We start from the raw sequence: 12,618 nt of genomic DNA, 5'->3' as shown, positions 1-12,618 counted from the left end.
GCCTCATAGTCGTGAAGCTCTGAAGAAAGTGTACATTTTTTAACTACGGCTACAACTGGCACAATGATTTCCCTACTATATTCTATGAGAACTGATGCCAGATGTGATTTTGAGAGACTTTTTTTCCAAGAGATCCAAGTATTCACTATGTTCATTAAGCATATTTTTTTCTTTCAGTATTACAAACGGACGTTTGTGATGTAATAGAAATAAGCTCTAGCAGTAGCATTACATATGACGGTTATAAAACTGGAAGTGACACTTGCACAGAATGGATATTCTACACGAGATCAGGTTTAAGTTGTACTTAGTTTCTAGCTTATTTTAAGGTGACACTCGTACAGAATGAATATTCAACACTAGACCAGGTTTAAGTTGCACTTAGTTTCTAGCTTATTTTAAGGAACTGTAACGTCTGAGACCTAGTAACTGGAGTAAAAAAGGTTCGTGGTGAATAGATAGTGCTTAGATACCATAGCTGCACTCCATGGCAGATCAGCGTGAGTGAAAATCCTTGAAAGTATATGAATGTTAACATCCAAAATAACATGTCAGATTAATAGATTAGAAAATTGTAAACTTTAAGGATCAACGATAAACACAACTAGATTCATGGTATTCGCGTGTTACCTTGTAATTGCAATCAATTCGGTCAAAAGTCATTGCAGTTTTTCTGCCCGCTTTGGCACTTCGCGTATCTGAGCATAAACTATATAATTCTTTTCCATGCAAGTGCGTAAGAACTGTGCAACATGTAGCAGATATAGATAATGCATGACCTAACATGTAAGTCCATGGCATCGCCATTAAATATCTTTTTCATTTTAGAATCCAGTGTTGGGCTAAGTTTCACAGATATTAGGGAGTGTTTAGAAATCTTTGATGAGGACTCGATCTCCGTGCAGAATATTTGTACCCTTCCAACAGAACTGAACCTTAATGGGATGAATGTAGTTAAAGTAAAAGCTAAAACGCCTGACACTGGTTTCAGTGTTATCTATTCTAGAAAAGCGACTAAAGGTATGTAATGCATTGCATAATTGTTGAATACTGTAGTAGTTTTGGCTTTGATGGTATCTTTTAAGAAATAATTTATAGCAAAAGAGTGTTGTAATACTATTTATGCACGATGGGTGGTTATACGTCGGGCGTTATAATTTCACGTGTGCTCAGCCCGAGTGAAATTATTTGTACGACGTATTACCGCCTGAGTGTACGAAAAATAGTATTAAAACACGATTTTGCTATACATTATTTCGATTCTAATATGCCCTTAATCTAAACTATAGATAAAATATAATAGCGTTCTTTCTTGGTCGCAACAAAACATTGATGTCATCGCATGTTAACGTGACGTCATTCTAGCGTACGTGTGTTTTAACAGAGACATGCATATTAGAATAAACAATAATTGTTTGGTTGTGAAATTATAAGGCCAGGGAATGTGCATCATGCCAATATTCAAGAAACTCTGTTCATGTATATTGTACAGTAAATTGCGACATTATAACGGAGAAGACTTTATGACTAAGTTGTACATTGTGCTTCCGATATATGGATAATGATGAATTTACGAAACACTGAACCGTGTAATCAGGGACAGTACTTCCTTTACACTTAAAACACACGATATTTAATAATTTCCTGAACTTTTTGTTCAACAGGTACGCCTTGGTTATGATCAATATTACAAACATGTTCTATTTAATGCAAATATAGTTAGTACATTTTGAGTAGTTGATGTTTGATATTTAGTACAAATATAGTTAGTACATTTTCAGTGTTAATGTTTACTATTTCATACAAATATTGTCTGTGCATTTTGATAAGTTGATGTTTCCTATTTCTATTTACTACAGATAAAATCACTACATTATGAGTAGTTGATATTTCCTATTTGATACAAATGCAGTGTGTACATTTTGAGTAATTTTCTATTTAATACAAATATAGTCAGAAAATTTTGAGTAGTTTTCTATTTAATACAAATATATAGTCAGTTCATTTTGAGTAGTGTATGTTTCTTATTTCATAGAAATGAAGTAAGTATATTTTGAGAAATTGTGGTTTCTTATTTCATACAAATAAAGCCACTTTGAGTAGTTTAGGTAACTGTAATTAAAATGTTATTGTAGCATGTATATTTTAAACTCACCTGAACCCAAGTGTGCTCATGGTGAACTTTTGTGATCACTGGGTATCTGTCGTGCATCGGTCCGTCCGTCCGTCCGTCCGTCCGTCGTCAACAATGAAATTGTTTGTGTTTTCACGCGAAATGAATGACAGAATAGGATCGCTAAATCCATGGTCATATCATATTTGCTGACTTTATTCAGTCCTTCATTTTGCCAATGAGCGACAGAATATGATCGGCAAATCCATGAGCATGTTTAATTTGCCGATCCTATTCTGTCGTTCTTTTCGCAAGAACACCGAAAAAGAAATTTTATTTCTAATATTTATTATTTAATTCCTTTCAATTTGTTCACCAGACGGAACAACCGCGATGTTATCTAAGGAAAGATCTCCCTGACTATGCGCGGACGTCGTCAAAGCAGCGGTCCGTTGTCACTAAGCAGTCATAATTTTCAATAGAAAAGAATATGGCGAATGTAAATATTTGTGTTTAAACGAAATCTCCTCCAAAACCATAAAATGATAAAACTTGACATGGATGTTTCTTGGACGGTCATCTACCAAAGTTGTTTCGTTGCACATAGGGGCCATCCGAGCTAAAAATAGAGAAATCTTCAAAAATATTTCCTCCTAAACTGATGATCCGATTTTGAAACAATTTCACATAAATGGTTTTTATTTCAACTTCTACAGAGATCATTGAAATCATCTTGATTATCCAGGAGGTATGGTGACATTTCCCTTTATGTATGTATATGAAATTTAAAACATCTTTTTCTGTTTAACTGCTGGATCGATTTTAAAATAATTATACACTAATTGTCTTTTTGTGATCTTCACCAAAGGATTGTTCAAATTATTTTAATTCGTCACAAAGCATGGTCGTCAGAGACAGAGGGCGTGGCCATTTTTGCAAAATATGTATATAGCGAAAACTTTAAAAAATCTTTTGTGAAACTTTTGGCCTGATTTAAAATAGTTTTACACTAATGGTCCTTGTGTGACCCTCTACCAGGATTTATCAGATTATTCTAATGCGTAGAATGCATGGCTGCTGGCTACTGGGGGTTTAGAAAATCTTCTTGTATTAAACTGTTGCCCAATTTCAAAATAATTTCACATAAATTATTTGTGTACGACCTTCTACAAATATTATAAAAAATGTTCTAATTTGTCAAAACACATTGCCGCCAGAGGGCGTGGTCAGTTTTCATTTTAAATGTTACTGGTTCATTGAACATAAGGGTCTTTTTGGTTAGAAATAGGCTTTTAGCTATCAGACTTTTGAAATGTTTTTCTTTAGAGCGAGCTTTGCTATTTAGCATATAATATAAGGGTTTGACTCTCTACCATAGTGTTCTGTCGGACATGTACTTACTAAGAGTATATATATAAGAAACTTCGAAAGTCTTCTTCTTTAAATCAGTAGTAGCTAAAACCTTGATATTTAGCGTGTTGTATTAGGTTGTGCTGTCTGCCGTTATTGTTCAAATTGTTGCTCTGGGTTTATTGTGAGTGACATGTATATAATATAGGCTAGCATAGAAACACTTGCTCTGTACTTGTACCAATACGTTATACAGTCACACATAGCGCCTTGTACACAGGTAAGCGCTTTGATCCTCTTGTTGATAAACAGTGTCATTTTTGTTTATTTAAATATAGATACCTACAATTTTACCGTAGAAAGCGTTGAATTAAGAGAAGGGGTCAGTGACAATGTGGGAAAAGTGTTTCTCACTCTCTCAGATGGTAGAAGCGGATTTGTTTGTGGATATATTAACAGCGGGGCGGCAAACGTTATCTGCAGACTGGCTGGTTTTGGGTAAGATGGTCAATTCTTTCGTTTGTATTTTTAATAAATCAAAGCTCTGTCATTCTCATCATTTTTATTGGAAAAGAAAAATCATAAAACTTGACTTCCGGTAACCTGAAAACGGATACAAATATCAAACACTTAACTATTTCCTAAGGCAGCGTAGGTATTTTATTAAAAAGAAAAAAAGTAAAGCCACTGGACAAGTACAAAACAAACAAATAAAGGAACATAGTTTGAGCGTCATATAAAATTATTAAAAGCACGTATCACTGTAGTGTTAGAGAATAAAATGCACATTCATTGTTTTGTCAACTAAACCGCCTGGATATTCCCTAGAAGTAAACTCATTAATGATTCAGATAAGTTTGTATTCTTTCCAGTTTTAACCGTTTTCTTGCTAGGACCTTTGCAACCAATGTAGATCATGTTTAACCTCCACATTTGTGTTTCCTGATCAAAATCTGCACTGTTCGCCAGCCATTTAGTCAGTATCTTGATAAGCATCCCTCTTAACAGTTAATGGTACTGTCAAAATTAAAAGATGAATGAGTTAGTTATAGAAATTTAGCAGAGTAAGGGTTAACGTAACTACGATCAAGTATAAACTTCATTCTGTTACTATGCAGGACTCCTCGGCTTGGTTACAATGTGTATGTGTCGAACCCTGGTGCTGCCGATGATTCCAAGACGAAAGACATCATTATGTACCAATTTTACTGTTCAGGAGATGAAAACAGTATACTAGAGTGTAATCTGCAAAGGTGGAAGGACACATGCACATCTGGTTGTAGCTGTTATTATGAAGATAGTTTCAGGGGAGTTAATTGTCGTATGTATTCTTTTTCTGTAGATTTTATCATTCAACAGTTGCATACTTTTGTAGAACTATTACCCTCTTAGCGTTTGCATATATCTCATGCATTGTTTGATGTTCTTTTGTGAAAACACACAGGTTGTCACAATGTTACCTACTTGGCTCGAACACGCAATAAACGAGTTTCTTAAAGAATCCAGCAAAAGTCATTCTTTCACAGTTGTCGCTAGTGTTTAACTAGGGGAGAAGTGTTAAAATATATATCATAAAAGAATATTAATGAAAATATTATTATCCTGATTATCTAATATGGTCAAGATCAGTATTTCTAGAAAGAAAGGTTTATCTTCTTCTTTTGTTTAAAAAATCTTACCTACACATGATATGTTAATATAATTTAAGATAATAGATTTGTATGCACAGTGTAGTTTCTTAACTTTTATTTACAAAGTCGATATTAGTTTTTGGATAAAGCTTTTCATTGGGTTTACGTCAAATTGACACATTTATTGGTCATATGGTGACATTCAAGAGTTTCATAATGGAGGAAGACTCCAGGTGCTCTTCCGAGCGTTGTATCAGGCACGCTTCAGCTGGATCGCTTTCTCACATGAACAACACAGCAAGCGAGGTTTCTAGTCCACAGCGGGTTTAAACCTAGCTTGGTGTGTAGAAGTATTTTGTGTGTGTGTGTGAGGAAACCGTCAATGTATGAAACTATACTTCTAAGGTGTCATGTTTATTACTCCCCGTCTGGTTGAAAACAAGTTTCGGGGACAATATGAATACGCTTTTCCGTCCGTCCGTCATTCCGTCCGTCCGCAATTTCGTCTCCGGTCCATAACTTTGTCATCCATGAAGGGATTTTAATATTACTTGGCACAAATGTTTCCCATAATAAGACGACCTGTCATGCGCAAAACCAGGACTCCTAGCTTAAAGGTCAATGTCACAATTGGAGGTCAAAGGTCAACGGGTTTTTTTCCTGTCCGGTCCATAATTATGCCACCCAAGAAGGGATTTTAAAATTACTTGGCACAAATGTACTTCATAATAAGACGATGTGTCGTGCATAACTTTCAGACCCCTAGCTCAAAGGTCAAGGTCACAATTGGCAGTCAAATGGTTACATAGCATGAACAGGGTCTGTTTCGTGTCCGGTCCATAACTCCGTCATTCAATAAGGGATTTTAATATCTCTTGGCACAAATGTTCCCCATGATGACACGACGTTTCATGCACAAATCCCGGACCCCTGGCTCAAAGGTCAAGGTCACAATTGGAGGTCAAAGGTCAACAGGACTTTTTTCCTGTCCGGTCCCAAACTCTGCCATCCATGAAGGGATTTTAATATTACTTGGCACAAATGTTCCCCATGATCAGACAACGTAACGTGCGCAAAACCCGGACCCCTAGCTTAAAGGTCAAGGTCACAATTGGAGGTCAAAGGTTTATAGGGTTTTCTTTTCCTGTCCGGTCCAGAACTCTGTCATCCATCAAGGGATTTTAATATTACTTGGCATAAATGTTCCCCATGATGAGACGACGTGTCATGCGCAGCACCCAGAACCAAAGCTTAAAGGTCAAGGTCACACTTTGAGATTAAAGGTCAGTGGGATTTTTTCCTGTCTGGTCTGTAACTTTGACATGCAAAACAGGATTTAAATATCAGTTGTGCGCAACACCCTTAACATTTATGGAAGAAGAATGCATACATGTAATATACTTAGCCTGGTGCAGGGTAAATAAAGAATGTTTACTCGTATATGTGTCTGTGTTCAGTTTTCATTTTGCGTTTGAATATTTTGCAATTCATTGAAATGTTATATTTTATGTAACACTCATAAACTACTACTAGGAGAAATATGTAAGAGAACAATTAGTACAAACATGAAGGAAATTGCTTTTGAAAAAAATGATACAACAAAAGCAAAAGAATTATCTTGCTTCAACTGTTAGCAAAAGTAATTTCCTTGAAAAGATATATAAATATACATGTATATCAATCTTTATATTGTTAAAATTTACTCATTGTTTCAGCGGTGACGTCAGCGTCTTGTAATCTGACTGCCCCCGCTGATTGTGGTTACGAGTATGACACTACGAAAGTTTTGCTTGTAAATACTATCAAATATGGTTAGTTAGAGTTTGTTGTTTCGAATGCTTTTGAGTTATTTTAAGTTGTATTTAAATCTGTCCCAATTTATGTCTTTTGTCGGTAATTTCTTTAAACAAACCAATGTACATGTTCTTTTTATCAACAGTTACTTTGCATTTTAATCAAGAAACATCTAACTTAAATAATTTCTGTTGATTTTATTTTCATATATTGAGTCCCTGTTATAAAATATCCAATGTATTTAGAAAAAAATGCAAGTACTTTTGTAGTTGTACCAATGATTGTCCATAACGTTTTGGGTAATTATGTGGTGGGTTATTTCTACACTTCAAGTATAATGTCTACATTATAAAAAAATATTATATTATTGTTATGGCATATTAAGGTGATGGTCTTTACATGCTGGGGTCTGAACAAGAGGTCACGGAAATTTTTTCTCCTTCCTTCACATACTCCAAAGGGGAAAGTGTCACTTTTGAATATTCGTTCGGAGGTTACCATGGAGAGAGCATAGTATTGTCCCTGAGGGTAAGTAAATGAGTTACACCCATGGTATCACTAACTAGGGATATTTTCCTTAATACCGATGTAAAAGTTAGACACTGTAGATATGAGGGTAACTTTAAAAATATGACCAAATGGTTGAATTATTTTATTTTGTCTTAACGTGTATACTTCGAATATTAAGGTACTTTGCAGGAAATAAAATCCCCCACTTGTGTAGTAGAATGTAGACATATTGCTATACAAGAATATTCATTTGCCTTTAGATTTAGTTAACAGAAATTATTCAATTTTAGCCTGGGGGCGGAGGTGATGATTTGTTTGTATGGAAGAATGTAGAGTACATCATCGAAGGCCGCTATAGCGCATGTGTTGCACTGCCTGATGAATTCGTACATGAAGAAGTTCAGATGGTGTTCACAATGACCATGGCACCGTCTGACAGTAATCACACCATAGGATTACATACTGTGATAGTAAATCAAGAAAAATGTCCAGGTATAACTTGTTACATTCATCATCATCTTTATATATTTCACAAAATTGCATTTTTTTCGATACCCAAGGTTCTCCACCTTAATTCTTTTACAATTTTCGGTAGCATAATATAAAATAAAGTTGAATTTTTTTTAAATATATTTCTTACATTTAAGATAAATAGGTATTTTACCTTCTGCTAGGATCATAACTTTCAATAGAGAAAGCGAAAGTTATTCAATTATAAATGTCTGATTATTCCTTTCAAAATCATTTCGCACATCTAAACGCCTCTAATCTGACGCAATATTTTTTCAGTATTTGAAAAGTGGCGTGTTTACTTAATTCAGTATTTATGTTTTGATAGGCCAGTTTCCTGCGAATAAATGTTCATTTAACGATCTAGAAGTTTGCCAGACATTTTTATCGGAAACCTGTAACAATGGCGATTTTGGGGCATCTGTCTGGAATGTAAAAAACAGTAAGTAATCGTATGATTATAACTGATTTTGGAAGTAATTTGAGCCGTGCCATGAGAAAACCAACATAGTGGTCAGGATCCATGCTGTTCGCTTTCAAAGCCTATTGCAATTAGAGAGACCATTAGCGAACAGCATGGATCCTGACCAGACTGCGCGGATGCGCAGGCTGGTCTGGATTCATGCTGGTCGCAAAGCCACTATGTTGGTTTTCCCATGGCACGGCTCATTTGAAGTTATTGAAACTATAAAGCATAGTGCATCATAATGGTAAACTAGATGATTAACCTGTATTGATTTATTTCTGATTGATAATCATACAAACATAGTCTGTCTAATTACAGAACAAAAGTACATTGTTACTGCACATTAGTGCTATCAAAGAATAATGCTAAAATATATGCCAGCATGTGCAGTTCCTAGAAACCGAAATCAGCAATAAAAAGGACTGAAATACAGTTTTGCTAATATTATACTCAGCTGGTCATTTGGGAGCATCCATTCAATATCTATATAATAGAATTCAGCTAGTTGGAGTGAGGTTTGTTGCACTTTTTATCACCTTTCATGGAACGGACAAACCGAGTATCCTATGTTTTGCTTGGTTGCATTTTTATAGTCAAATGATCCTCTAGCATATTTTGTTTTATATAATGTTACGTCAGAGGGTAACAATTTCATGCTACAGTAGATAAAAGTAACAGAAAGACAAACCAGCAACGATTAATAATAACAAAATGTTGTTGATGGATTTAAGTAACAATCAATTCAAATACCTTCAAAAATGTCAAAGAGGAGTAGGATCCAATTTTATATGTAAAAAAAGTCTTTCCAGGTCCAATTTATATCCAATCTGATTAAATTCAACAATATATCACAACGGTTCAAAAGAAACTTTAGTTTATCCAAAAGTTGTAATTCCTCTCTTCAAAGATAGCTTTTAAAATCCACAAGTTAAATAAATCCTTCAAATAATCTTTCAAAATATCAAATATCCACACTGGTAATATTTTGTTATTAAGTAATACTGGAAAGTTTCATCAATATCTATAATCTAAGTTCTGCTCTAATCCTAAAAAACACTACTATTTATTGTATCATGGAAGGTTCCAGAATTTTCATTTACCACTAAGAATAAAAAGAACATACTGAAAAAACCAAGGACAATTCTTCTAAAAATAAGTGCTTATCAGTATTGTTAAAGAACACAATATAATATTCTAGACTACAGAGATAATAAACAAATCATTTAAATCATGTTTTCAACCTGACTGAATAAAATTTAACGGAGGATTGTCATACATAACAATAAATTATGTGATTGATTTGCATACATGCCAAACAACCTATCTACTATCGAATATGGATATAAAAGAGTACTTTAGCTAGCTTTCCTTTAACACATTTTAAAAAAATACATATATAAAAACAAGAGTCACTGTATTGAAAAAAAAATGTTTTATTTTCAGACAGTTTGGAAGGGGCCTCAACTTATGCGATACAAAATACGGATTATGCCATATCAGTTTCCTCATCGCCGGACGCGAGCTCGTATCTTCGATTTAATTATGTACAAACAGGCGTGGGAATGGATGGGAATGATCTAGCACTCAGGGTAGAATAGACTTATATATAATATATAATAGACTTAAGAATGACGAAAATATTTTTAAAAACAATTACCATTATTTTCATGTTGTTTTTAAGTCTATAGATTTAGGAATTAAATTTTTAACTGGGAGAAAACATTTCTTTGTCCAATAGTTTACTTAGAGCAATGTATCATTACAACATGACAAGAATGAGTTAGCTTCCCCTTCCCCTTCGGTTTGAAAACCAGTTTCGGAAACTATAGGATTGCGATTTTCCGTCCATCTGTTTGTCATTCTTTCATTCCGTCCGTCCTTCAATCCACCCACTATTTCATCTGCAAGAGATTTTGATATTACTTGGCACAAATATTTCTTATAGTTAACTGATGTGTAGTGCACAATTTCATATCCTATCTTAAAGGTCAAGGTCACACTTGGAAGTCAGAGGTTAGCATAACCTCAACAGGGTCGGTTTATTGTCCAGCACTCTGTCATTTATTGAGGGATTACAATATTACTTTGCACAAATGTGACAATATGTCATGCGCAGCACTTAACTCTAGCTCAGTGGTCAAGGTCACTTGTGGAGATCAAAGCTCAGTGTTTCTTTTTCCTGTCTGGTCCGTAACGCTGCCATCCATCATAGAAGTTTAGTATTAAGGGGTACAGGCTTACAACTCATTTCAATGAAATTTGTAATTTGTTGTATTGAATTTCAGGTCGACTTCGAAACCTCGAGTGATGGGGTAAAGACGATATTTTCAGACAACCATTACAAATCAGAATGGGAGAAAGTTTGCATGCGACTGCCTACTACTGATGATGAACAGTTTAATGTTAACTTTATTCTACGTAGATATGTCTCCGAGGGCAGTATTTTCCTTGATGATATAGAGTTGAACAATGAGCCATGTCTGCGTGAGTACAAAATTATTATAATCAGTTTAACGTTTCTACATGATGTAGAGTAGTTGAAGAATGAACTATGCCCGTATGTGTATCATACTCAGTGTTTGAATTTCCTCGATGAGGTACAGTTAAACAGTTAGTGATGTCTGCTGAATACAAATTATCATAATTATTTTAACTCTTCTTGGTGATACGACCACAGAACTATATACATGTGAGTACATTATCATAATTATTTTAATTTTACTTAGTAGTATAGAGTTAAACAATGAATTATGTACGCATGAATAATTAATATCAGTTAGACTTTCCTCGATGATACAGAATTAAACAAAGAACTATAATTTGTGAGTACATTATCAGATTTGATTTCCTCGATCATACGAATTAAACAGTGAACTTTGTCCGCATGAGTACATTGTCAAAATCAGTTTAACTTTTCACGATGAGACAGTGTTAACAACAGTTGCTGTCAATGTTATAAAGGTACACAACGAACAATGTCTGCAAGAGCTTTTTCTTTTAATCTGTTCAACTATAGTGCGTTTTAATCGGCCTGGTTGGGCGGAGTTAAGGACGGTCCACTGCATTATTGTGCAGGATGTGTAGTTTATTCGGAAAACTGATTTCTTATTCAGTGATCATCTACCTTACACTGTAACCAATTTAGCGTTAAATTTTAGTCGTTAGTAACGAATTTAAACAGTTATGTTGCTCTACCTATTTTGCTCGTTAATTGAGATGACCGTTATTTGCATAAGTCAGAGAGTAAATCCGCCCGCCAGGTCGAATAAAATGCACTATATCTTCGATAAGATAGCGTAGATTATTGTGATCACAGTATTATACTAGGTTTAAGTGCACAAATAATATACTTTGATGTGTATAAGGGAATCCCATTACTTTCTGTTACAACATTATTTTTTCTTATCTTATTGTAAGGCAAATATGGTACATTTATATTTTTATTATTTCGTATCTGAAAGACGTGCATGTGTTTTAATTTAGCCGATTGTTACAGGTTATGGCGATATTGTCCAATTATTTTTAAAGCTATACTTTGATAGAATAATGCAGTTCCTACCTGGGGCTGCAGACATTTGAAAATAGACAAATTTCACTTTGATTTACTTCAAGTCAAAACACTAAAACATTCATATTGGAAAATAACATTTAAGTGTATTTCCGGGGACCCCTTCTTATATGACCTTTATTTAAAAAATCGTTAATTACAAATTTAGCCACTTACAAAATTACATTCTTACAAAAAATATCTAAGTACAAAAAAATGAGATTTTATCATAGATCATAAAAGAAGGGGAACATACGGGGAAAATAGGAGATAGTAAGAGATGAAAGGAGCTAAGTCCCAGGCATTTTCATAGTAAGAGTTATTTTGTAAGAATGTAATTTTGTAAGTGGCGAAATTAAAAAAATGAAATTTTATCGTAGATAACAAAACAAGGGGTATATTCGGGGAGAATAGTGAGAAGTTAAGAGGTGAAAAGGAGTTGTCTCCGGCCTTTTAACAGTAAGAATTGTTTTGTCAGTGGTGACATTTGAAAAACGTGAAATCGTTGTCAGTAGCATGAGGGGAATATAAGGGAAGTTGGAGCTGAAGGGCATTAGTCCCCACTATTCGCATTTAGGATGTTTTGTATGAATGTCATTTTATTTAGTAATGAAATGTAAAAATGATGGAATAAATTGATCTGCTATAGCCTGTTCATGCAGACTTAAAAAGATGTTACAACTCGTGCACATACTGA

General features: G+C 34.4%; 1 protein-coding gene and 1 long non-coding RNA gene across 6 annotated transcripts in view; one reads left to right on the top strand and one right to left on the bottom strand.

Annotated features, from left to right (window-relative positions):
- Positions 1-9,381, bottom strand: part of LOC128557647 (uncharacterized) — a 78,467-nt gene extending 69,086 nt beyond the window's left edge. Inside the window, exon 1 of the long non-coding RNA XR_008371291.1 lies at positions 9,125-9,381. This is a non-coding gene — a long non-coding RNA (uncharacterized LOC128557647). The remainder of the gene's footprint in view (positions 1-9,124) is intronic.
- LOC123549404 (uncharacterized) overlaps positions 1-12,618 on the top strand; it is a 212,635-nt gene that overhangs the window by 140,298 nt on the left and 59,719 nt on the right. For all 5 annotated transcript variants that reach the window (XM_053545411.1, XM_053545410.1, XM_053545408.1 and 2 more), the window contains 10 exons: positions 178-294; positions 829-1,020; positions 3,802-3,961; positions 4,582-4,784; positions 6,810-6,905; positions 7,274-7,416; positions 7,689-7,890; positions 8,237-8,350; positions 9,818-9,963; positions 10,660-10,858. In XM_053545411.1, coding sequence (XP_053401386.1) covers positions 178-294; positions 829-1,020; positions 3,802-3,961; positions 4,582-4,784; positions 6,810-6,905; positions 7,274-7,416; positions 7,689-7,890; positions 8,237-8,350; positions 9,818-9,963; positions 10,660-10,858 — 1,572 coding nt within the window. The remainder of the gene's footprint in view (positions 1-177; positions 295-828; positions 1,021-3,801; positions 3,962-4,581; positions 4,785-6,809; positions 6,906-7,273; positions 7,417-7,688; positions 7,891-8,236; positions 8,351-9,817; positions 9,964-10,659; positions 10,859-12,618) is intronic.

The sequence above is a fragment of the Mercenaria mercenaria genome, chromosome 6 (assembly GCF_021730395.1).
Source record: "Mercenaria mercenaria strain notata chromosome 6, MADL_Memer_1, whole genome shotgun sequence".
Taxonomy (NCBI): domain Eukaryota; kingdom Metazoa; phylum Mollusca; class Bivalvia; order Venerida; family Veneridae; genus Mercenaria; species Mercenaria mercenaria.
This window is presented reverse-complemented; position numbering and strand designations above follow the sequence as displayed.